The sequence below is a fragment of the Halictus rubicundus genome, chromosome 12, assembly GCF_050948215.1.
Source record: "Halictus rubicundus isolate RS-2024b chromosome 12, iyHalRubi1_principal, whole genome shotgun sequence".
NCBI classification, from domain to species: Eukaryota; Metazoa; Arthropoda; class Insecta; order Hymenoptera; family Halictidae; genus Halictus; species Halictus rubicundus.
The window spans coordinates 6,766,622-6,793,090 of record NC_135160.1 but is presented as its reverse complement, the minus strand read 5'-3'; the positions used below and the strand labels follow the sequence as shown (position 1 = coordinate 6,793,090).

Here is a 26,469-nt window from a genome sequence, read left to right as displayed (position 1 = left end):
GCAAGTAGTATAGCTTGTGTATGGCCAGATAAATAGGGGAGCCAGTGTCCTATCTGGCAAGGAATATAGGACGTTTATGGCCAGGCAAGTATACTGCCTCGATAAGATATAGGACAGTTATAGTCGGCCACGCAGAATATATCACTATTGTATGTAACAAGTGGAATAGAGTATATATAGTCAGACTCAATGCACGCATCATTATTGTACCCGGCAAGTGGTATAGAATATGTCCATTCAGACAAATAAGCAATGTCATTTTTTCCTCCGGCAAGTGATATAGGAAATTTGTAGTCAGGGCAAGAGAGGATATCGGTGCTAGATCTGGCAAGTGATATAAGGTACATATAGTCAGACAGTCGGAAGACGTCGCTGTTCTATTCTGCAAGTGATATAGAACGTGTACGGACCGACAACTATACGAAGTCAGTGTTTCGGTTGGCAAGTGGTGTGGACCGTTTATAACCAGGCCAGTAGAGGGTGTCAAGCTTTACGACGGTTATAGTCAAACAAGTAGGGTAGTGATGCAAGAGGCATAGTCAGATGAACGAGGGGCTCACTGTTCCATGCGACAAGTGATATGGAATGTGCATAGTCAGACAAGTAGCAGAGATTAATGTTCATAATGACGCAACACCGTAATTAATTTGCTACACGTTGCGGCGATGCTCAAGCAAGAATATAGAAGTGGTATGTGTGTGCTACGAAAAGAAGTAGAAGTAAGTGTTTAATCAGACAGGTGGTTCAAACAACGTGTGTAGTGTTGTAATCGAGTGGTTTAATGTAAATGTATATTAGTGTAAGTAAATGTAGAAGAAATAAAATACGTGATGCTCTTGTGAGTGATTCAGAAAGAAATGAATTACGAAAATGTATGAACATGAATAAGTAGTATTGGTCAATGTCATGACAGATCAATAATTAATGAGATTAAGTGTTGTCTTGGGAATGACTTTGAAATTATTTAGAAATAAATTGGCTTTTCTCCCACGTTGAGATAAACGCGGGGAGATATATTGCAGTTAGGAACCAAATGGAAATTTCATTTCGATAGTATCGAAATTATCCGAGAACTGTTCCGGGCACATTGTCCCATATGAAGCTCTTATGTTGATTGCTTACCTAAGCCCGGGAACAGCAGTGACCGGTCTCTGATCTGGGCTAGTTATCCAGGTGACGTGCGGCGTTGGACTCCCATGGGCAGAGCAGCTTAGCTGGGAGCCCGTGGTATTGGAGAAGACCAGGGTACTTGGTGGCTCGAGAACGAACACCGGTCCTTGCTGGCCAAGCACAATTTCCAAAATGTACGCTGAAAAACAAACGGAAAAACCCGTCAGTGATACTAGTATTTACGGAGGCCCCAGATTTTTCCATGGATTTACATAAAATTTTCATTTCGCCCGATCCCCCGTTACTTCATTCACCGTTTTCGTGAAGTTCCAGACTCTCTGTAACCCCCGACTATTTGAATTTCATAATTTTACTACTCCGAAGCGAACGCTATTAATGGAGTTCGTCGAAGAAATTTTCAAAATAAAATTCCAGCTCTCTGGTAATCCTTTAAGCTTCAAATGCGATTTCGCGATTTGAGGTACACTTCTACTACAATTGCTGGATTACCCAAATCCGTGGACGAATTTTGCAAAAATTAATCTTTATGTATACTTGTGATGTTTCTATTCGGTTCCGAGGATAACTTGTTTTCAATTGTAATGTTCACAGATTAATCTTTCAAGTTCAATTATCAGTTTCTTATTTAAATATTTTAAATTTTTATATAAAATCCTAATATTTTTCGTAGATGGGGTATCACATTTCTTTTCCGATATCAGTCGGAAGGTATAAATGGAAAATCAATTATTCATACATGAAATAGAAAATAAATGGAATGTTTTACTGGCTGAACGTGAACAGAAAAATTTAATTTGTAGAAAGTCATATTTGTTTGAAGTGGACATTCAAAATCAGTGAATTCCTACATAAGTATTGAATGTTTGATGTATTCAGCATTTTCGGGGAAAGAAGATGACGTTGCTCGGTTATTTAAACAGTGATTAGCCAGAGAAGGAAACGGACGAATTACTCGATTCGCAGGCAGTATCATTCGAGGCCATTTTCCGAGCGCAAGAGTTCCGTCAAGCGGTTCGACAATGAACGCTTTGATATTGCATGCGGGTATCGCATTTTGCGTTTGGGGCTCGGACAACAGAAGTGCGGGGGTGGGATTCGAAGGTAGCGGGGGGAGAGGAGGCGGCGTTAGCAGGGAGGGATTGTCATACAGTCCAGTGCACGCGCACTACAACAATAATTCAGAAACCGGAGAAATCAATTCCGGTAAGCCGAATTCGACCTACATTCCACATCGATTTGACACTACGGCCAGCCTGAGATTAAACGGCCTGGGAACGAGCGACCGCGTCACCGGCCCGCTGAAATATTTAATTCGAAATCCGGGGATTTAAAAAGCGCTTTCGAAAGTGGCTCTTCGATTTATAGGGAAATCATTCTCTCGTTCCGTTCCCCCGTTAAACTCTGATGCGCGTATATACTCCGCGGGAAAAGCCGCCATTCCATTTTGCGCGACATTTTCACAGCGTAAAATAAAAAGTTTCCACATATATGCTCTGTTATCTACAAAGGCGTCTGTACACAACGCTGCATGTCGTTCAATGTAATATTGTCGTTTTCCAGTAACGTTTTAATCAAACTGAAGTCTTCAAATAATAAATACTTTAACGTACTGCCACTAAAAAGTTAATAATATTAAATTGAACGAATTGTTCCACTGTGCGCGAAGACTTTTGTGAGTGGCTGTATGTAGACGAGCATGCGGATAAAACTGGCATCGAGCCAGAATGAATTTCTACCTAACAAGTGGAACAAGTTTTTTATATCAAGATTAATAGGAGAGACTCCAATATTGTAAGTAGAATAAGACAGTATCCAATCGGACAGTTGATGTAATTGATATTAACTATGATATTATATATTAATAGGTAGTGTCTCTCCTCGAGATTCATGTTTAACAAAACGATATTTGTCTTTCTAAAGTTAACGAACTGTTTTACTAAATTCACATTTTTTATTTAACAGTCTTTTAAAACTATAAAGTGCAACATCATTGGTGGTTACCGACATAAGAGTTACGAATGAAACCACCCCCTTTTCGGGGCGAACGTCCAGCGTTTAGAAACATCTTCTGAAAGGTCACGTTCCACGTGTTCGCGAGAATTATAGTTCGACGGGGGGTTGTATTATAGTAAGACCGAATTTCCAGTCTAGACCATTTTTAGCGAAGCTCGCACGTTTCGCAGGAAATTCAAGCGGGATCGCGAGACAAGGTTAGCGTGAGCCGCCGGTGGAAACAGGGGGAACGCAAAGAGCAGCGGTTTTTCGCTGACACGCAGACAGCCGTGAAAACGTTTCTCCCCGCGGGACCGCGTTGTCGCTGGGGGTAATGGGCGAAGATAAGGATGAGAGGTCGCGTGCGTACCGCGGCTTCCTCGAGGAGGCTTCTTTCTTTATGAAACATCCCCGGTCCGACGAATGGAAATCGTTCACGCTCCAGGTGGCACCGCCGACCATCCCATTTTTACCGTCGTCACAACGGCACGCAAATGAAAATGTTCTTTAACGCGTTCGCCCGCCGCCTCACCTACATTTCGTCATTCGTTCGAATGAATTTTTCTGCTGACGGATCTGCCGAACGCAGGGGAATTGGAAGAGGAGTGGAAGCGGATCTTTAGAGAATTTTCTTATCTGTGTTTTACATTCCGAAATATTCTACAAACCCTTCAACATCTCCAGCCTATTTAGTATCTAAAATTAGACAGTTCACCGCGAAATTGTGGCAACCGTCCGAACCATTATTAAAATTGTAAATGATCGATAAACGTGACGGACCGTTCGGGCACACCGTCCGTCCGACCAGAGGTAGCAGTAATTAATAATCGGTCCGGTTTTAAATAACTTCTCGAGCAACCGAAGGCGGTTTGGACAATTCTGTCCGCCGGTTAAAACCGTCGGGTTCGCTATCGATCGAGTCGGCGCCGTTAGACGGAACAGGATCGATGGGATCGATCCAAGTTAAGAGGCTCCCCGCGAGCGGAAATAATTCACCGGATGAATTATTTAGGCCGGTGTGGGGCCGCGGTGTGGCTTAAAATACGCTTTGACGCGGCCGGGATTTGAACGCTCGCGCGGGTCGCAAGACGCCGCGTCGCGATGAAATTTGCATCCCTCGTTAGGAGCTCCGGAGCCGGGCTTCTCCACGGGCAGGAAATTGAAATTCCATTTCATGACGGGCGTCGAGTTGCCAGACGGAGCTGCGTCGCGCGTTGCTTGATTCCCGTCTTTCGCGAAAGAGTCATGATCTTGGAATGCGACACGCGCACGCTCCGCGCGAGACGTGTGCCAGAGGAGAATCGCCGGGAAATAGTCAGGCTGGTTATTCAACCCGGCACGCGTCCGACTCGGCGATTATAAATATATGCAGTCGACAGAGTAGTCCAGGCCTGTATGCGACCGGACAAGTGGTTCAGACACGTGTGTGGTTGGACAAGTGGTTCAAACACACGCCTGGTCAGACGAGTGGTTTACAAATGTATGTGGCCAGACAAGTAGTTTAGAAATGTATGGGGCCCCGGCGAGTGGTATAGGGATGAATCTGGTCAGACAAGTGGCTTAGGAATGTTTGTTGCCGGTGGTGTGGGTCTGTGTGTAATCAGACGTATGGGACTGGACGTGTTCGGCATAGTAGTTCGGACAGGTAATATTAATTTGCCGGTTGGCTGGTGATTGTTATTAGGCTGCGAAGTTTCATGATCATAGCAAAATGAAAAATTTTATAATGAACGCAGACTTTTAAGGAGATATACACGTTTCAGTAGGAGAAAATTGAAATTCAGTAGGAGATTAAAAAAAGAATTAAATTAATCGGCTAAAATTGAACCGGCGCCTCTACGATATATATACAACATATGTGATAGTAAAACTATTCTGACAATACCGTCTATAATAAAAATAAACCCCATACATAATTTTTCTGGAATACTCTAATAGTCGGATTTTCAGTGTTGAAAATTCGTTTCACATTGTTCTACGAATTTTATCGACACGATGCGTGGAAAAACAATTAGAAATCTGACGAAGGGAACGAACAAAATATTCTGCACGCTGCAGGTTTCAAAGAATGCGTTCGGTAACGAAGCGGTGGCTTTGTCCTCAACAATAAAGGTACAAGGGAATAAGAATAAGGGGCCGACCCACCACAGAGAAAATTTACAATAAGCGGCAAGTATCCGTGAATCACCGTGGAACAGAGGGAATCCGTATTCCGGTTCTTCATTTCGATTATTACTTCGCCGCGTTCGATGAAGACGATGAAGACGATGAATATCTCCGTAGCGCGTCGAGTGACAATTGATTTGTCCTTCGATAATAGACACCAGAATCGAGGAAGTAAAGTAGGGGAAGGGGGAAGGAGACAGAGAAAACGAGAAAGAGAGGGCGCCCTTTTCACAGCATTTTCTCCAACTTTTATCGTAAATTTAATGAAAGCCTCGGACGCTTTTATTTACTCGAATGCCTTCATTCTTCCGAGGAATCGCGGCTCGATGAATATCTGAACGATTGAATTGAATTAATAAACCGGATGTAGGCTGTATCCGTTCCTCCCGTTCGGAAGGACCGCGCCGAATTCGCGATCGTTTCGAACGGAATTGATCGGGGAACGGTACGGAACGTCGCAGCGTTTCGTGCTATTAATTAAACGCCGACCCGTAAGCCGCAATTAACGAATTTACGATTCTATTGTCGGATCTCTTCAGCACCGACTCGTCGGCCGATGATCCTTCGTGCATCCTCGAGGGTTTATCCTTTATGGCCAGACCATCGCAAAAGATAATGCGGGGAATCGGTAATGATCGGTACAGAAGATGCGATTACCGATGAAATTATCGGGAGATTGCAACGCAAAGAAAGCTCTGCATTTACATGCAATTGTACTTTTTTAAATCAAAATTTTCCTATTTACGATCGAGGTACAATAAGATGTTGTTGCGACAAGATTCGATAAATTTCATCCGCAGAATATCGACAGTCTATCGGTAATCGTCGGTCACAACTCTACCCAGAAGTACATTATCATAAAAAGCCGGGAGTAATAAATCTGTTTATGGTTCGATAAGATGGGCCAAGAAGACAACATTTCTGCCGGATCCCTCTGAACAGAAATGTTTTCCTGCGAGTTTCGTCGTGGTTCGAGGCTGCGGTGCCGAGATGGAGATAGATGAGAGGAGTTCGCAGTAGCAGATGTTTCGCATGGCCATGGAACGCCGGCACCCCTCAGATTATAATAATGATCAATCTTCGTGTGTGCGTACCGCCGCACGTATTTCCGTAGTGTACGATAAATCACGGGCGCATTAATCAGAGAAACCAAACCCAGCGAAACTGGCTGTCAATGGGACCGTAAATTGCGTAACGCTGGATTCGACGACTTTGAGCATTAGTCTCCTCTGCGTGTGCGGATACATTCGCGACACTAAAATCGAAATCGAGCAGCCGACAAACCGGTACACTCTCATTTCGACCAGTTGACCCTCAAAGGGCGAGCATTTACGATAATTTCACAGTTGAAAATGCTTCGTTCATAGCTCTACTTTGTAGATTTTTGTTTAACAAATTATTCAAGGTACTTCGTCTAACGATACTTTCTATTATTTCTAAAGGAACAGGTATCGTTTCGATTTTTATGCACTGGGTCATAGTGGACCCAAGTATCGGTGTCTACAGACTAACCAGTGATATTGTTCCAGGTAGGTTCTCATGGAATTCTGAAGGGTTTCAGCTATTATAACTCTAAGAACAACTACTTACATTATATATAATATGGCATAATACATTGATCTATACTACTTGTCTGATCAAAGTCTGATTTAATGCACTGTTCTAATTACACATGTAATTACACTTGTCTCACCATTGATCATTCACAACCTAATGTTCTGATCTCCGACTGATCCTATTTCACTTGTCTGAGAAGTGACAGAGCTATACTACGCGTCTGACAACCAGAACTTGGACTACTTTTCTGTCCAGTACTTTGTTCCGAGCTACCGATTCGTACAACCGGTCTGACCGTTTACTGGCATATTCCACTGCCGAGTGGCTGGTGATACCGACTACTGTTTGTCTTATCGATTGACGTTCCACTTGACTCTCAAATGAAGGCTCTTATCTTCCCTCATCGCGACTTATACGATCTTTATTGGGTGTCCTCCGAATGACAGTTCTACTCCACTTCAGGTATGTATGTAAATCCGCCGGGAAGTTCTTGCAGTTCGTCGATATGCATTCGATACAATCAGTCAAATGTTTCGATATCATATGAATTTATATCTCTCGTACGACACAAGAGCCCAGCATTTACAATGGAAAGCACTCTGATTTGTACCTTCACATCCGTCGGAGCGCCATTCTCCCGCGTCGTCCATCATTTTATGCATTCATGGGACCGGTTGCGTCAAAGAGGAGCCCCGGCAGCCTTGCATTTCAACCGCGAATCTCGACGTGGCGGGATCCTCCAACGTTGCAGCACGATTCTACGCTCGATCGGACAATGCGCCGACACAACCGGTCACCGTTAATTTATATCGCGGCTTTCTCGACAATGACTCGATCAATTTATTCGTTTCCCCGAATTTATCACCGTTGATTTATACACCGCGGTATTATTTTAATTCGACGTGGCCGCTGAAAAGGCCTTGATTCAAATCGTTCCGTTCGTCGAACGATTGTATCGAAACAACGTGAAAACGTGAACCGTTCCGTGGAACAGCGTTCGACGCATTAGCGGTCTATCCCCGTAATTTTATCGTCCGAAAGGGCAAAGGGTATGAATTTCAATCGGCCATCCGAGAATTTCCGCCCTCATCCGCCTCGTCCGCCCTCGAAACCTGTTATCGAAGTTGTCGGGTTCCGCGCGTGTGCGGTGCTATCGGGCCAATACGTGAATAATTTGTGTATCCGATTCGGTCTGCGAACCGAACAGCTGGCTGCGTCTTCCAAATAATCTGATCGATAATCCCCTCGTCCCCACTCCCTCCCGCGTACCCGCTTTCTCGAATTGTCCGTTGAACGAACCTCGTATCTCGGATCACAATTTGGCTTCGAACGAGCTCGAAGATCGTTCTCCGTTCCCGGCCATTCACAGCTGCCGGATCATCGAAAGACCGTTCCCAGCATCAAACATAAACACTTAAACCTCGCACACTTCTCGGATATACGACTTGCTTCAGTAGTAAAGAATAAACCTTTATTGGATCTTTGAAAACATTCGTAGACGTTAAAGTAGAGATTTCATTCTTTAATATAAGCACAGGTAGGGTGTGGTTCATTTTATTCGAATTCTACTTGAACGAAGACATATTGACTAATTTCATTGTTATTACACCGTCGCGTCGTACGCCAATTAATTTCACTTGTACGACCATATATTGGTTCGCACCACTTTTATAGCCACACGTTGACTCGTTTCACTTTTATGAGTACACGTATACTAACATCGCTTGTCTGATCGTACCAAGATTTATATCACTGGTTTAGCTGTCTTCTAGACACACGGTATACTAGTTGACAAACGTGAACAGGTTGTGTTGTAGTTGCATAAAAGATTCTTGGATAATTTCACAAGTTTGAAAAACCCAAACGATAGAAAATCGTGCATTTGGCAGAATCGGAAATGTGAAAATTTGTACTCTGAGGAACGTACGAGAGTTGAAATCGTGTTGCTGAGAGAATTAACAATTCATGTTTCTCTGCTTCACAGAGTAGTTTTTTCAAAATTGCTAAAAAGACTTCCACTGGCTGGCCAACACGTCGCCGAGATTCCTCCGTGTACCAATGGGAAAACCAATAAAGTTCCCGGTGAAACGACATTATATTAAACGCCACTGTTCGATCAATCCTCGGGCCCGTATATCAAAGGTTCCCGCCCCCCGTCGAAATTCATCGATCGATCGACAGGGAAGCCTGACTCGTAAGCTCGCAAAATCTCCCGGCACGGTGGGTCTGTACGTGGCACGTGTGGGCGTGGAACGTGAGATCCGACAGTTGCAATTTTACCGCATCTTGTCACCATCCAATCTACAATGCCCTCCCTCCGATCCTTCCGACCCTCCGACCGATGTACCTTCCACGCTCTTTTTTTTTCATCACGTTATTTCGCCAATTTTCATTGCTCGTCCCCGATTCCATCCCCGCGTGTCACCCCCCTCCCCGATATCGATTTTCATTGAGCTGCTTTATTTGTTTGCGTAATTCTGTTTCAACCGGTCGCTGGTCCCAGTAGAATCGGTCCTCACGCAGTCAGACAACCGAACGAAATTTATTTCGAAAAAACTTGTCGTTGCTGTCTGAACTCAAAATCAACTTTACCTTGCTTGGCTGCCCATAAAGATGATTCACTGTTATTGTCAATTTATTTAGCTCATACTACATTTCTGATCATATACAGGACCTATATTACTCAATGTCAGACTTGTACTACTTGTTTAGTCACTGATTGGGATCATATCATTTGGCTAATAACATATGAGACTTCTGCTGTTGTCAGACCATATTCTGGATTTGTACTACTTATGTAACTGTCTACTTATATACTTTTCTATTTGTCTCTATACTATTCATCTAACCATGTACTAACGACTGGAGTAACATCAGCTGTCTGACCATAGACTAAAGTTACACTACTGATCTGACTATTGAGTGGGCTCATACTACTTGTCTGACTATGAATCAGGTTTATACTGCTTGCTTGGGTATAACAACTAAACTGACATAACTCGGATTAAATGATACTACCTGCCCGACAATAGGCTGATTTATACTACTGATTTGATCGTAGACAATCGGTATATTTTCTTCAGTGCAGACCGAGGTAGAAAATTTTCTGACGCTAGATATACCCTATACTACTTGCAGGACACACTCTTCGTCCTCAATTTTCGTTGCCCACCATAACATTTCGATCCAATTCCGATTTCCACCGGGTTGCTTTATTTGATCGCACAATTCTATTTCGATTTCGATCTTCTCCATATACATGAGTAGAATGGGAAGGTCCGTAGCCAGACGGCCATACAAAATTCGTTTAAAAGCTTCTAAATTCTTCGGACGTTTTCTGCCAGATTTTCGCTGGCGACGCGGTTCCTTCTAAAATATCATTTGCCCGGGTCAACGCGTTAACCAAAAGCAGATAGGAATCAGGACACGGCAAATGTACGCGGCTCGTCTGTGTTCGTCCGGCAGTCAGACGGGGATGCTCAATTTCTGTGAAAACTACGGGTCAAAAGTGGAAAAGGAAGACGCACCACGCTTTTAAAACGGGCTCCGACGGCGCGCGCCGCACGCTTTCTTATTTTTGCATGCTGTTTACGTTGTTTCCCTGGCAAACGTTCGTTAACGTTGTTTCTTAGCTCTGCCTTCTCTCCTCGTTGCGGGCGCCGCTCTTCCACCCTCGTTGCCGTGTCGCCGGCTGTTATACAGGCTCGATAGCGAGTCTTGGCTTTTGCCAGATTTAATTTCGTCTTGCGCTAAACGAGAAGCGTCGACCTTTACTGCCTCGCCGTATCGTTACGAAAGCAACTGTTCCGCGTGGCTCTCTCTCTCTCTCTCTCTCGCCGACCGCTTTTGTAACCGGAAACCAGAGATCGACGTTCAACACTGCAGCACCTCAAGGTAAACAGCCTTTGTCGGCACACCATAAATATAGATTCCACGGCAATTGTTCTTATAACATTGGACACCTAAGGGTTCTCTCTGGTTCGACATTGTGATTGTAAGGCGACATTTCAAACTTCTTTTTTACAGCAGTGCTTTCAGTGAAATAATTCTATATTTTGTACACTTATTAGCCAACATTTAGGCGATGAAAATAATTTTCTTTACGTAATTGTTTTAGTTCAAAGGACGGAAAACGACTTTAGCTTCCCTCCTGGCTTTGTAATAGAAAGGGTCTCTGTAAAAGCGGAGTTTAAGGGCGTGAAAGTTGAGACTTGCCCTTTAAAACGAGCACAGGTAGAATACTGTAAGGAGTTTTTACATGAAGTTACACGAGCCAAAAGATGGGCGATATATCGATTACAACTTCAGCGATCCCTTGACTTTGTTGAGCAATATACACGGAAATAATAATCTCAAATTTCAAGTATCTATTTACTTCATCGGTACAAGCACACCCATTCTCATCGTACACGAAAAACGATGTAACTCAATTTCCAACAAAGTATTGAATTCCAGCAAATATCGATTTCGTCCCGATCCTTATTATCAATCTCGCCGCAATTAGTTGTTCGTTAACTGTCCAACGAAATAAGGATATCATTGCACGTGCCTCTACATCATGAAAGAACTCGAGGAGCAACGTGCCTCAAGAACGCTCGCTATTGAATTCTGCAATTAACTCGGGGCAATAATCGTTCGCGCCGCCAGTAATCGAAAACACGGGGGAGGAGTGTGAGGGGCAGGGGGAGGGTAGTAATTGCTCGACACGTGTGGAAAATTGCCGCGCGAAGGGCTCGTTCAACTTTGTATTTCCAGTGGCGGACTCAGAATAACCGCCCTGGCTGGCAAATAAAAAAAGAAAGAGACCAATAGCAATACCATTTGTCGTTTGGTTCGATTAACGACTCATTGTGTGGCCGGGTTCTGTCGGTCTCATTACATGTTGAAACGTCATGAATTTCAACCGCGACTCGTTTCGCAATCATTCGCTTACACCAGTCATTATTACGCAAATGAAATTGTTCATGGCCGGCGAGAGATCGCCGTAATATTACATTGTCTAATCAGGATTTGACCTGTACGATTTTCCTGACCATCGATTGGCATATACTACTTGTCTGACCATTGATTGGTATATGCTGCATGTCTTACCTTTGGCTTGTGTATACTACTTATCTGACAATTGATTGATATGCTCTACTTGTCGGATCATTGCTTGATATATACTGCTTCTCTGAGCATTTACGGTGCTATGCTACTTGTGTGATCAATTGTTGTCTTATACTACTACAGAAAGAGAATAGATGGAAAATGTTGCCATAGTGAACTGTATTTGTAAATCGATTAAATCGACGTTACATTTAATGGACTTTTATAAGACTAGGGATTTGTGGAACGGAGGTACTCGACGGAAAAGCAGACGAAACGACGGCCATGCTAGTATATCGCGGAATCGCGTATCCTTCGACACACAAACTCTGAATTACGACAACGGAGGCGCAACGTAAAAATAACTCGCCTCTCTAACGTTTCCCCTTTTTCCGTCGGTTTTCTCTCGCATTCGCTGCACTCGGCGGCCTTTGCCGGCTCTATTTACGATATTTTCGCAAATGATCGATGCACCCACCCCCCCTATTACCATACCCCTTCACAGCCGGGCGTCGAGTCACACGACTCGTACTGTTCCCGTTTATTTAGTCCTTTTTCCTTTCAACGCCGTCATATTCAACCGTTACCGGCTCTCGAAATATTCCGCCATAGAACCGAACTAGAAACACCCTTCAACGGTGAATGCACCGACAAACAAGATAATTGTAATAACGTTAAAATAGAACAGAGTGGGAGAGAGACTGCTTCCAGTTCCGCGAACAACAGTTTCGTAGAAATACGCGGATCGCTTCAATCATTCCCGGAGCTGAGTATTTCGAAGCGTTGCTATTACCGCGTTATCGTTCACATCGGTTTTAATGTGAATTAAACAGTCGAAATGTTACCGAGACCCGTTTGTCTGCCGACGTGAATGGAACAGTTTTTACACGTTACCACTATTGTGTATTGTCTGGCCATACAGTGAATTACTGCATTCACAAATTTTCTCCTCTCCGAAATGATAATGACGAGCTCTCTAAATATCCCACGGTGCTCGCTCGCGAGTAAAGAGCGTCGAACACATTCGCCATACATCAAAAACCGAAAAGGTAAATATCTGCCGCTGCGTTTGATGGAGCCGGTGCGCCTGAAAGTTTCGCAGTCGCGAGTGCATTTCGCTTGACGCACGGCAGTCGTTCCGCGAATTCACGAAGATATCCGGGTCTACAACTTTGAAAAAACTCCAATTTTTCTCGCCTCGCTAACAGGCTCGCGGAAACGTGTCTCCGAAGTCGCACCTTCAAATTCCCGAAATTGGCAAAGTTGCAGGAAGTCAAAATTGGGAGAGCGTCTAAAAGCTTCGCGTCCCTCTGAAATATGTTTATCGAATTTGTTAATACTTTCAGCAACCGATTTACTTCGAACTCGTTTCGGCGTGTTCAGGACACGTGTCTCCGGCCGACACAATTTCTTGTTTTCAGAATTCGTGAAAAGTTAAAAAGGGCGATATTTTCAAGAATGTCGCCATTCTCTTTATTCTCGATGCTTAATTATTTTATCGCGGGACGGGTTATAGTTACTCTCATGCTAAACGGGAAATTAATTTTATGTTTAGCAACTTGTTTTTCTTGCGGATGCAGTTAATCGCTCGCAGCAATCTCGACTCCGGTAATTCCTCCGGAAAAAATTCCCGGAGATTACAGGAGGGCAGATAAAAGTGTACACAAGGTCTGGCAATAAACGGTACCGTGATTCAGCGTTAACAAATCTGAAAGTTGGCCTAAAATATCGCGGCAGTTTTTTCCCCTTTTTCGCGTCGGAGCAGGTGCACGGCGGCGAGCCCGTTGTTTCGCGATCTGCGGGGATGTTCGGGCGGTAAGCGGAAAAAGTTAGTCGAGCGTGAAAGTTAAAAGCGCGGAGGCCATTAATTATCAACGATTAATATTTGCGCGAGGCGTTACAGAGACGGGAGGGTGAAGGGGGATAAAGGCGGGACGATTAATAGCCGTTCCTTTCGAGGAATGGGAGCAATCGAGCCGTTTCTCGTTGCCGTAAATAATTTTTCTGAGAGCGAGTCAAGCGAACGGGCCAAACCGGTAAGATAATGGAGCATTGTCGAAAAGCGGCCCTGCCGAAAGTTACCACGAACGAAGGAGACCGCGGCCGGATGATCGATAAATGTTAGCGGTTGCGTTTCACATATTTCACCGGCGTATTATTGGACACGTAGGCGGGCTTGCGTGTACATGTGTGTGCGAAACGCGCGCGCAAAAGCACGCGGGAACGTGACTTAAATATAAATGAAAGTATACGCCGTGCCGATCCCCCCGACAGATCCGCGGAGAAAGCAAAAACATCAATGTGGGATATTTTACTCTCTCTCCCTCTCTCCTCCGCGCCTCCCCCACGCCACCCCCACCTTTGATGAGGCATGCATCCGCGATTTAAGGACTGCATTTTTTATGGCACCGGATGCGCACAGACAGACGGGCTTGAATAATCGAACGCCGGTCGTTATTTCGAGAAATCGATGCCGGCGAGTCGCGAAACGCGACACGAGTCGCAACTATGTTTCAATTAATTCGACGCCGGCGACGACGACGTGATTCCGCGGATTTTGTTGGGAATTCATAAACAGTGCGCTCGCAAACAGTCATAGCGATCGGGCGACTGTTGTTCCATGAATCCGGGGCTAGAAATTTTGTCTAGAGATCTGGTAAAACTTTCATATTCTATTTGTCTGGTAGCGGAAAAGTATGCGACATTGGTATGTAATTAAATAAGCAGCAGCGCAAGTCAGGATGTGGTCAGGAAAGTGTTGTGAACCAATTTGGCACTCTATAAGAATATTTGAAGATGCAGCATCAGATACAGCAAATTTCACGGTTTAATGGCCAGGCACACGTGTATCGCGTTGAAACAGTGTTAAAATATTTATAGGCGTCACGCGGTGCAGGGTGGTACATGTCCGCGCGAGTAGTACAAGGCGCTATCTACGCAGCCTGGTAATATGCGATCATATGTGACCCGACAAGTGGTACGTGAACGTACGCTGTCGGGCAAGTGGTACGTGACCGTATGTGATCAGGCAAGTAGTGTTAGGTCGTACATAATCGGAGAAGTAGTGTTAGACCGTATATAATCCTACACGCTGGCCAACGCCACGTTGTCCTGCAAGTAGCGTGGGTCGTTATATGATCAGACAAGCTGTACAAAATTGGTCTGCCAAGTAGCACAGCTCAATAATTCTTGACAAACCTCTAGAAACGCAATGTGAGCCAATATATGGTCAGACAAATGGTACGATACGGATCTACCAAGTAGTATAACTCAATAATTGTTGACAAACATTTAGAAACACAATGTGCGTCGGTGCATGATCCGACAAATGGTACAATACTGGTCTACCAAGTGGTATAACTCAATAATTCTTGGCGAACTCTAAGAAACGTAATTAAAATCATAATATTCCTTTTCTCATCCTTTTGCTTTGCGTCCGTCCTGATGCGACTCAATCGAGTTCTACAGAATTTCCCAACAGTTTTCCTTGTAGTAAAATCTCCCTGCGGCAAGGATGTACAATTTTCCACGCGATGAGCACTTTTTCCCCATTTACACCGCGCTATCTCCACTGTCTTTCGAGACTAGCAGGATTCAGGTTTCCCTGACACGCGAGCAGTCCTCTCAGCATCATCTCCTCGCCTAACACTCTCCTTCCGGCCGCGACATCTCCTTCTTCCGTTGATCTTTCTATCTCTTCTCTCGGCTTCGTCCGCGCCGACGCGCGCCTCGTTTCTTTGACTTCTTCTTCGCAGGCCAACAGGGTCCGGTCGCCTCGAGAAGACGACCGTCGAGACGGTAATGAGATTTTCGAGATCCGGAGGCGGTGCCATAATCGCCTTAGGCTCGGCCGGGGCACTTGACGCGAGCGCGAGTTGCTACACCGGAAGCCGTCTTCCCAATCAGTCCGCTTGCCAGCCACCCTCTGCACCGGGAATTTAGCTGTTTTGTTCGGAATCTTCGTTTCTCTTCGTGTACAGGAACGCGAATAGCTTTCGAAAAAGTCCGTCTGACAGTCGAGTTAATGCAATGCTTGATGGAAACTGTCCTGTGCTTTTTAAAGATTTTTTATTACGTGACTGATTGTTTCGTTCACAAGTGAAACTGCCACAGCTGCAAAGGAAATTGCAAACAAACATCCTCATAAGGATGCAAATACAAAACATTACATCGCAGGAACTAACTGCATCCCCTAACGAAGATTAAAAACAAAATCGTAGCAACGATTGTTTATTAAATTGGAGCAACCGAAACACGACGGTCTAGAAAAGCAGCACGATCACTTTCTTCGATAAAATTATCCTGAAGCAAAACTCTGCCACAATTTCCGCTGCTACAAGGAGAGTAAACAGATGAATTGATGATGAAATTCTCAGGGGGCCACGAACGAGCGCGGTATGAAGGCTGTTTTCTCGTGTCGACGATTCAAAAAATTGATTTTTTTCTCTCCCGAGAAGCTCACTCGACCGAGCGCCAGCATCGCGAGGGCGCAGGTAAAAAGGTAAGAAGCGAATAAATCGGATGTACGATGGAATCGAAGGATAAGGGAAACCGCGGCCGTGCAAAAAGAGGGTGTGGGGGGGGTGGTTAGGAGAGTTGGAGTCGTGGAAGAAAGCTCTCGGGACGAGTCAACAGCCGAAGGAAAGACGGGAAAAACCAACAAGACCGTGGACGAAGGGTGGGTACGGATGGTGGTCGGGGTTGCAGAGCACGGCGATGAACGCGAGAAAATCGAGGAAAAAAGGCGACGCCGTAGAAAAGGAACGAGGAGGGATAAGAAGAGGTGCGGTAGAAGAAGAAGAAGAAGATGAAGAAGACGAAAAAGTAAGCAGAAGAGGAAGAAGAGCTCGGCCTGCAGAGCCAGCCAGGAATATCGTCCGGGATTCCAAAGTCGACGAGAGAGTAGGTAGTCACGTCGACGTGAAAGATCGTAATTGCGAATTCGTTGACCCGCGAGTCGAGTGAGCTTCTCCACGAAGTCGCAATAGAGGGACGCCGGTTGAAGAGTGCCGGGAAAACGGGGGTTGGTTCGTCGCGAAACGGGGGTGGAGGGCAACCAACGGAGGTCCAGAGGGCGGAAGACACCGCGCGAAAGTGTGCACGGATAAAAAAGGAAAGGTGCACGCGGGGACGTACAAGGGGAACCGAGAAATAGACAGAGAGAGAGAGAGAGAGAGAGAGAGAGAGAGAGAGAGAGAGAGAGAAAAGGAGAGGGGACACGACGGGTGGCAGGTTACACAGAGAAAACGCGCGCGCGCGGAACCGACGAGGGGGCGGGAGAGGCGCGAACAAACAGACTTTGCAATCGTTTATTTTTCTGGCAATTATATTCTTCCGTGAAAAGAACCCGAGCCCTTTTCACTCTGTATTTATTTCTGTCGTGAATGCGTCGCGAAACGTCCGACCTTCAGTGGTGCTCAAGACGAGCGACGACGCGCGACGGACCGACTCGCGAAACCCTCGAATTTCGCGACACCGCGAATTATAAAATTTCAGGATCGCGTTGGTTCCGTGATGGACGCTGTGGACACCTTACCGTGTTTTGAATGATTAGAAAGATTAAAATACACTGCTCCTCGAAATGAATAAAATTCGATTAAAAATTCTGTCAGTCCCGGCATAATTTGGCAAATTAGCAGGCGCCGAGGAAAGCACAAAACCCAGAGTGTGCAGTCGGCTCAGCGCCCGCGACATTTTCTAAGACTCGCTAAGCGCCGAGTACATTAGAGGAGCAACAACGCTGTCAACAAAGAAGAAAGCTCGGCTCGAGGAAAGCTCGAGAAAGTTTCCTGGGAGAATGTCGCGGAACGGCTGTAACAGAATTCTTCGTGGAAAATTTTTCGAGAGAGGATCGCGTGCTGCCGCATATCCTTTAAACCCGTCGATACAGTTGCGCGCGCGCCCGCACACATACACGGGAATACAGGCGCGCAGACAAACGAACGTTCCAACAATGGGACGCGGAACTCGACACGGTCACTTTCGCGAGTGAAAACTACCGACGTCAGAACTCCATTCAGGGTGCGGGTCAATTCTGTCGTAAAGCGGCAACGAGTGATTCTTGAAACGCTCCCTCTGGAGGATTTAAAGAAGCTCTCTATTGGAAATGCCTGCTTTATCCGCTGCCCTCGCCTTCCATCCTCCCTCGGGAATTACGCCTTGGTTTAACCTTAGCGGGCCTAAGCTCGGAGACTAAGCAACTTATGAATCTCCGCGCATATCCCTTTATGCATAATACAAGACCGCTGCGTTTAACTTCGGCGTTCCGAGTATCCCCGTCAATTTTTAATACCATTATTGTTATTTCATAGAATTATTTTCACCTCTAGCATGACCCTCAGGGTGCAAATTCACTCAGTTTCTACTTCCATTCTAATTATTACGTTTTCCTCCATTTTTCAGTGATTGTATTGCCAGATGTATCTCTTTAAAATCTAAATTTGTAAATGAAACAAGCAAACCCAATTTATTGATTTGAAGTTTACCGTATATAGCTGTTAACATACCGGCCATTTAACATGGTCGACTGCATCGTGGACTCTTGTAAAAATATGAAACGCCCGAACGAGTTCCGATCGGCGAACCATCGAGCTTGTTAAAATTACCAGACAAGGCGTCGAACCGGAAGGGAAAGGACAAGAGCACATGGTTTCCCGTTTCCGAAGAGGAACGATACCACACCGTTTCATGGGGAAGTTCTCTCGGAGAGCACGGTGATCGATAGGCAATAATTCTTAATTACCGTCATGCTCCTAATTATTGGTTTTCGAGTTCGCTCGGCCGAGTTTCGCGATTCGAGCTAGCCGATAACGAGTAACTTGGCCTGATCGACACGCAGTTCTCCGCTTCGACGTACAAACAGGATGTTGAACAATCAGGAAAGAAGAACGAGTCCATTAGAATCCTTTGAAACGCTTTTGTGGCCCTCCGATACACGAAGTTCTTCTATCGATGTTTGACTACTTGTTTCGCTACTAGAAACGATCCCTACCAGGTTCGAAACCATGAACAATTTTCTGTTCGTTGTATTCAGACTATTTAACCATTTGTTTTGCTATTAAAGACTCTTCGTATCACGTCGAAAATCATTAACCCCCCCCCCCCCAAAAACATTGACATAAGTACCAGCAACTTTAAGAATTTTTTAAAATAAAACATGTGCAAGGACAATTATTTAAGAAATACAAGCTCCACCTCTAACCTTCACTTAAACAGATAAAAATATTTGGTTATCGAAAATCAAACATTTAGAGAATAAAAAAATTATTAAAAAAGCAGATTAATATTTTTCAGGATGTGCCAACGTCAATCTCCTTGAAAATAAAATCTAAACGGAACCGAGAATTCTGGGTCTCAGCTGACCCGACGCCTAAACCAGAGCTCCCATTAAGCAAAGCAAAATCTGCACAATCGGGAAGTGCAAAACAAAAGGGTTAGAAAACTAAGTGCGCTCAATTTGCCTGACGCAGCTTCCAGAGGACAAAACACACTTTTCAGAAGTCAGGCGGGCACGAAGTGCGCCCGTGGCTATTCGTAGCCCCCGAAAAGGGTCGAGCACTTAATTAATCGAAAGTGAGACGTGGGGTGTCGAAGGGGTGGATGGGGGGTGAGATCCAAACAATGTTCAGGGTGGGGCACGCCATACGCGTCTCCTGCGTCTTGTTCCTTGCCCCTTTTGTCAGTCCCCTGTCTCCTTCTCTGCAGTTTCCCGGCCCCGTAAAATATTCGGGATTATATTGGATTATAATGACCGCGCTGAATATGTATAGCGCGCCCGCGATTCGCGCAGGACAGGATATATTTTCGTCCCGGTAGAGGCTCGCGAATCCTCGGCGTGTTTCTTCGCGCGCGCTCGCATATTTATAGGGGTAATTATTTATTAACGTGGATTCCGTCCGGCGCCTCTGGCCTCCTTATTTTATTTTTTCGTACCTTCCAGGGTAACGAAATTTGATAGTGAACGAGAGATCGATAATCGTGGCTTCGTAATTTGCTAAATGGAATTCTTTCTTTAGCGGCCACTGTGAGGTATTTGAGCAGTGGCCATCCTCTGAATCGTCCCTGTGACCTCCATCTCAATAATTTAATTTAAATCTGTAGGGAAGGGGTTGTCAAAAGTATAAGTAAGAATTAATTTTATTGTATCAATTATCAAGGCTTGATAGCACAGAACTCATATTTTTCTTAATGTTATGAGTGAAATCGGATAGATAGGTAATAATGGATACACGGGCTGGGGTTGCACCGATAGGTACGGGGAACCCCATAAAGTGGCGGCTGACGGCTAATGGCGCGTTAATTAGTCGCACGTGCTGATCGTTATAATTACCGATAACAGCAACATTTTAATCGGACCCGTTTAAATAACCGCGGTGAAATTTGTGGCTGTTGTTTACGATCGTGTACGGGGCTTTTTCCTATTAATTTCTCGTCCCACGAAAATTGCTTCCATAAATTCGGCATCGTCGCGTGGCTCGATACAATTCGCACCGTGACTCCCAATAATTTGCTGAATTAATATCCCGTTGTGATTCCGTTTAACGTTCTGTACGTGGCCCTCTATTCGCGACGAATCCGAGGAAAAACAAACTCATTTCCTTTTATCGCTAATAAAGAATTTGTTGTACAGCAAAAATCTCTATATTTATCTAAAACGTCGAGTCATTTAAAATTCGAGTTTACTCTCACAGTCAAATAAACGGAACTACGAATTGTGTATAAAAATGAAAATTCGTCCGATGTAGGTATTTAAGTATTCAAAAATTATTTGAATAAATTTTTCAAACTAGTAAATTTTTCTTACGTTTCACCAGAGTCTATGAAAGTGCAAACTCGATGTTTGCTAATTGTAATAGTCTGCGGCAAGGAAGATATCGTAATTGGATGACGTAATATTTTCAGGATTTGATTATTGGAAAGCCATTAAGTTCGAAGTAATTTCGAAACGAGTGCGCGTGCAATTCCTGGCGAGTCGTGAAAATCGAATACGAAATCTCCTGGGGTTATAAAATACGCATGCGATGGCCATCGTAATCGTAAAACTTGGATGCGCCACTTTGAGAGCTATACAGCCCGAATATGACACCATTCAAGGCATAGAGCACCGGTTACGAGGATTTCTGATTGGTCGAACACGGCACTGACAGCGTCCGAATTACATGTTCAAATATGGTCGCGGCTTCTCCGTCGTGTAGAATTCCATTGAAATGTATTAGAGGCTACATAATTCGACGGAGGGGCCCGTTGAATAATAAAATCCCAGAGCCGGCTGGACTCGCGGCTCATAAAAAGGAAACACGAATATTCGAATGCTCGCGACTACTGAATAATAGAATTCTGGATACGTGGCAGCTAAACCGTAACGAAAGTGTTGCATGTGTCTCGCAAAGTGCAAAGCAACAGCTTCGAAATTTTATAATTCGAGGCGACTTGTTCCTGCGAATGTGCACACTCTGTGTCCCGAAAATACAAATGACAAATGAACAATAGATATCGAGTCGAGTTACTTCCGATAATGGCTCTCAAGTGGATACGTTGCTTAAGTCAGACATTTTCAATGTCAATACCTCTATGCCCCTAAATCTAGTCGTACGTGACTCTAAATTTTAATATTAATAACTACTGATGGATCTTGGCTTAAATACTTCATTCGTTATAATGCCTCTCAAGTGGATACGTTGCTTAAGTCAAAACCACTAAACACCGTGTTTCCACACACCATAAATTCCAGTTGCAAGCAACTACAAACTAAAAGGTCGAATTGCAGATATTTTAACGTTCCAGAATCCACACGCAAATAATTCAGTGCTAAAAAATTAAAGCTGTGTATCCACTTGACGATTTTCAATAACGACTCTGAACACCACGACTTGAGCCAGTGTCTTACAATATAAGATCCTCCCAGTTCGATAACACAAACACAACAGTCTCCACCACTACATTTGTTCTCGGGTCCCCCACTGCCGGTAACGACCCTCACGTGTATACTTGGCATAAGCCCCGCCATTCGACTCCATCGACTTCGAGATTACACGGCTGAACTGTTCGATATCTCCCACACCACGAGCCTCGTCCTTGCAACGACCCTAACACCAAAACCTGTTCGAGGTTCCTCACACCACCCGACTTCCATTCTCCCTCACGATCCCCCCCACCTCTGTTTAACAAACGCGTCACCGGAAGGCAGAAACAAATAATGTCTCGCGAAAGGAGAACTACTTTGCATAGTGACGTCAGGAAAAAATAGGAACCACGTGTAGTTGGCCCTGTACCAAGTACCTGTGACCACAATGGGCATCCCCCTTGCTACCAGCCAGACAATTTCCAACCCCCGTCCCATCTATACAAGATGGAGCATGTCATTAGAAAGAAGTAATGATTTTGCTACCAAATTAAATCTTTAGGAATTTATACAATGAATAATGTTTCATATAAATCGGTTCGGATAATGGAGGTTCTACTGTAATCTTCAATAGAAGAAGCAGTCCGAACGGTGTCATGTTTGGACTCGTTTTAATCAGAAAAATGTCACAGATGTAAACCTTCCGTAAAAAACAATAAAATAACAAATCAGTTAATACTTTCCCATGCAGAGATCGCAAGCCGACTCGATCAACGCAACAAAACACATACAATCCTCTATAAAAACACAGACTTCATACGACCTCCGCAAACCTCCACCAACATCAAAGCTAATGACGTTAAATTACGTCGAAACGATTCAACCGGCCGAACTATTTTTCCCTAAAATCATTGCCGGCAGTAATTGAAGTGGTTGCAGTTACATGCGTCGCTTCGTGTGCGTCGGCAGAGAGGTGCACGTACACCGACGTACACCGCGACGCACACACGTCGTCTCAGTTACACGATGCATAGGAAGGATCGTCGTCCAGTGGAGAGACATCGATGACACTATACATATTGACAAGACACTCGAGACCGCCCGGCTGGGTCCTCGCCCTCCAGGTCCTCATCGCCCTTCAATGAACCTTTCCACTCCCGGTTTTCTCCGCCCCACCATTGCACCCAGCCCCTACTCTCTCCCACCATCCTCGTCATCAACCGGCATTTCCGCGCGACCAGTCGCGTACCAGAGGAACCGCGTGCCCTGGACAGATCGTTACTTTTTCGATAGAACCGGGGAATCCCTCGCCGTCGTCGTCGGCGGCGGCGGCGGCGGCGGCGGCGGCTGCGTCGATCTACAAACGCACCCGGGAGAGCCCGGGCTTAAACTGTCAATGGCTGTCGATACCGTATTGGAGATCCGAGTGCCGCGATGTCTGCGAATGTTTGAACACCGTGTTCCGAGCGCGCGGTAGAGAGGGGTGGGAGTGGAGGGACGTTTTTATTCGGTTCTTTGCTCTCTGCAGCATCCGGGAACGGTGCCCGTTCCTCTCGCTCTGCTTGACATTGTTTCCGACCGTGGATACCTGCCCGATCCCCTTTGATGTCTGCCGACGGGCTCCTTCGCAGACTGACAGCGCTCCGAACGATGCATTTATCTTGCAAGGCGCTCGGTTGTTTTTCCCAAAATGCGTGAAATATAAATCTTGCATCTGACGACATATTTAATGGGCGAGTATTCGAGTACATTTATCCTGTTATCCAATTTCAGATCGCCACGCGTACACATAAAATTGTCAGCCTGGTTAACTCGCGATCAACAAAACGTCGAAACACAGTCATTCTTTGAGAACTAACGCAATCGTCGCGACAATGGGCCGCAATCTTGGCCCCTTCATTTTTGCGCCGATTAATCCAGCACACCTGTTCCATACATTTGCATAATGCAACAGGCCCGCGCTAAATAAATAACCGCGGCGCGGCGCGGCGGTCGGAATGCGCTCATGAACTTTTCAAAACGGTGAAACACAAATAGTACACAATGAGCGGCCTCAAAAGCCACTTCAGCTCTTTCTTTCACGGTTCTTAGCCGCCGTTGCAACTGTTTTCACCGTTTCTCACCCCCGTTGATTAAATAACCAACGCCGCGAACGCGACGGCTAAACAGTCGCGACGGCTCTTAATCCCACAATAGAAAACACGGAAACGAATTAACAGTCTCATTGTCGCCGCGACAAAAGAAATCCACCGAGGCTTTCTCCGTTCGCCGTGCCACTCGTTGTCGTTCGAAATCACGTTGGTAGGATCGCGAGCGATCGATGTTTCCGCGGCGTTTGCTTTATCGTCGGGTAAACGGGGAATCCCGGGATGCTTTCGCAGGCAATCAACGTCGATTCGCATTCCTGATCGTGGAGGGAAGCTCTCTCTCTCTCTCGCGTGTGCGCTCTCTCTCTCTCTCTCTCCTTACGTGGATCGTCTCGAAAGCGATCCACCACCGCAAGTTCATTGTCAGCGCGTGGGCGGGAGAGAAACCGCGCGAGAACCGACGACGAGGTGCTCGACAGGGAAATTCGCGGGATTCTGCAATAAAAAATCTTATCAAAGGGGTCTTCGCCCAGTAAATATTTGACCGGTCTTTGAGCTCGACTCGTTATGAGCATACTAATCGCGTCTCTCCACTCCACAGGCCCCCATTTTGCGACTTTTTTTACCCTCTTTATTCTGTTCGCTGAGCGGATCGATTTATATGGATCGTCATTATATACGAACAATTAATAATTTTCTTTTGTTCATTCAAAAGTTTCCTGTAGTTGAATCAAATTGAACTGTAACTCTGTTTTGTCAGATTAAAATGTCAAGCGAGAGTTTTTGAGGACCACACAAAGATCAAACGAGAAACAAAGATCGTGCATCTACTAAAAAATAATGTAGTTTGTTAGCCAATATCTCGCCAATTAATCCCAAGGAAATTCGCGTACCCATTCACGAATGTTTGATTTTCGTCATCCATCAACGCCTCAACACAATCGCTATTCCACCATCGGTTTCGGATCGGAATCGATAGAAAGATATCGGGTATTGTTTACAGACGTATTGTGCCGAACCGGCTCCCCATCGTGCTCGTAGTTTTCGAGTGGCATTGTGGAATAAACGCGTGCCATTGTTCCGCGGTTTTTATCGCTCGCGCAGAGGTTAGTGCATATTAATCCGAGCGATTCGTAATTGCGCGCGCTGCGTTCGCCGGCCAATGGTGTCCAGCCGCGTGGGGAAGCGCGGGCTCTTAAATCGATTGAACGAATTTTGTGGATGGAACGAATTTTCGTAGCTACTTATTGTGCCGAAAATTTTACATACAAGACGACTTTTTATAAGATTTATAACAATTGTTCTTTCTAAGACTCTATGTTACTTAAATTAAACGTTTTTCGTTTTTCAGGAGTCGCGGGTCGAGAGGGGTTGAAATCGCCATTCGGCGATATAAATAACGTTAGATGCGTCACCGTCTATTCGCCGAGGATCCACGTGGAACAATGCAAACAGGATGAAACAATGGCAACGACAGTCCCCCTTTCTTCTGCGCTCTTTCCCCATACGACTAGCGCGAAGTCAGAGACGTCGGGTGACGGCCGCCCGCGGGCCGACACACGGAAGAATAGCCGGAGCCAACGGCCAGAAAGAAAGAGAGAGAGAGAGAGAGAGAGAGTGAGAGAGAGAGAGAGAGTGTGTGTAGGAAACGAAGAAAGGGGATTTTTTTTATTTAATTAGCGAGATGTACGAGCTACAAAGAGCTCCCTCTTCGGGCCATCTGCGCCCACCAAGAGTCTTGCTTCAAAAGACACGGCCGCGCAGCCTCCGCTCTTACCACACCATCCCCTGCCCCAGGTTTCCTCTTCGACCCTCTCTCGCAAGCTTTGCTGTCTCTCCGAGCGGGATTAATATCACTCCGGGCTGCGCGAGGATCATTCCCGCTTGCTCGACCGATATCGTCGCGATTTTTCACCGTGGAGAGCTCGGTTAATGCGTTTGTCGACGCGCTTTGATCTGCCGAGGTTGTCCTTCTTTGCCTTTCTCTTTTTTCACCCCCTGTTGATCGGATGATAGCGTTGGCAATGCCAAATGATGGGGTTCGAAAAATGGCTGTGGTTTGGAATCATTCTGTGGGATCATTGGAGAAAGCATCGCTCGGAATGGCTTGGGCTTCGTTTTTGGATTAAGCCTCGTTCCTCCCCTGTGACAATCTACCACTCTCCTCCCTTGCTTTTGAAAATGTAAACCTATCCTATTACAATATTGAATTTTCAAATTTGCTAATTTAATAATTGGTCATTTTGCATATTGACTTTTCACTGCTATGTCAATTTTATAATAAAGGGCAAATTAAGGTGAATACTGTAGGTCTTAAGGGTTGTAAAAGCACGCGCCTTTGTTCAAATTACAATGCTTTCTTCAAGAAAATTTATCCATAGAATAAAAACAGTATTTCATATAAAATACATCGAGGATGCACTTGTTCATTTTCCTTGTGAAAATAGATTACTTTTAAAGCGGTGGAAAACTATTATATTATAACACAGAAAATGGTTATTTGACAGTGTCTAATTACCTTTCGAAAAATCATACGTTTATAGGAAACTTGAGGGTGCAAAACGCAATGTGCAAAACACTCCAAGGATAATAACTAAAAATCGTCCT

The 26,469-nt window shown here is 45.1% G+C and overlaps 1 protein-coding gene across 6 annotated transcripts in view; it reads right to left on the bottom strand.

The window, feature by feature from the left end:
• Dscam3 (Down syndrome cell adhesion molecule 3) overlaps window positions 1–26,469 on the bottom strand; it is a 221,604-nt gene that overhangs the window by 55,468 nt on the left and 139,667 nt on the right. For all 6 annotated transcript variants that reach the window (XM_076797434.1, XM_076797432.1, XM_076797430.1 and 3 more), the window contains exon 4: window positions 1,123–1,309. In XM_076797434.1, coding sequence (XP_076653549.1) covers window positions 1,123–1,309 — 187 coding nt within the window. The remainder of the gene's footprint in view (window positions 1–1,122; window positions 1,310–26,469) is intronic.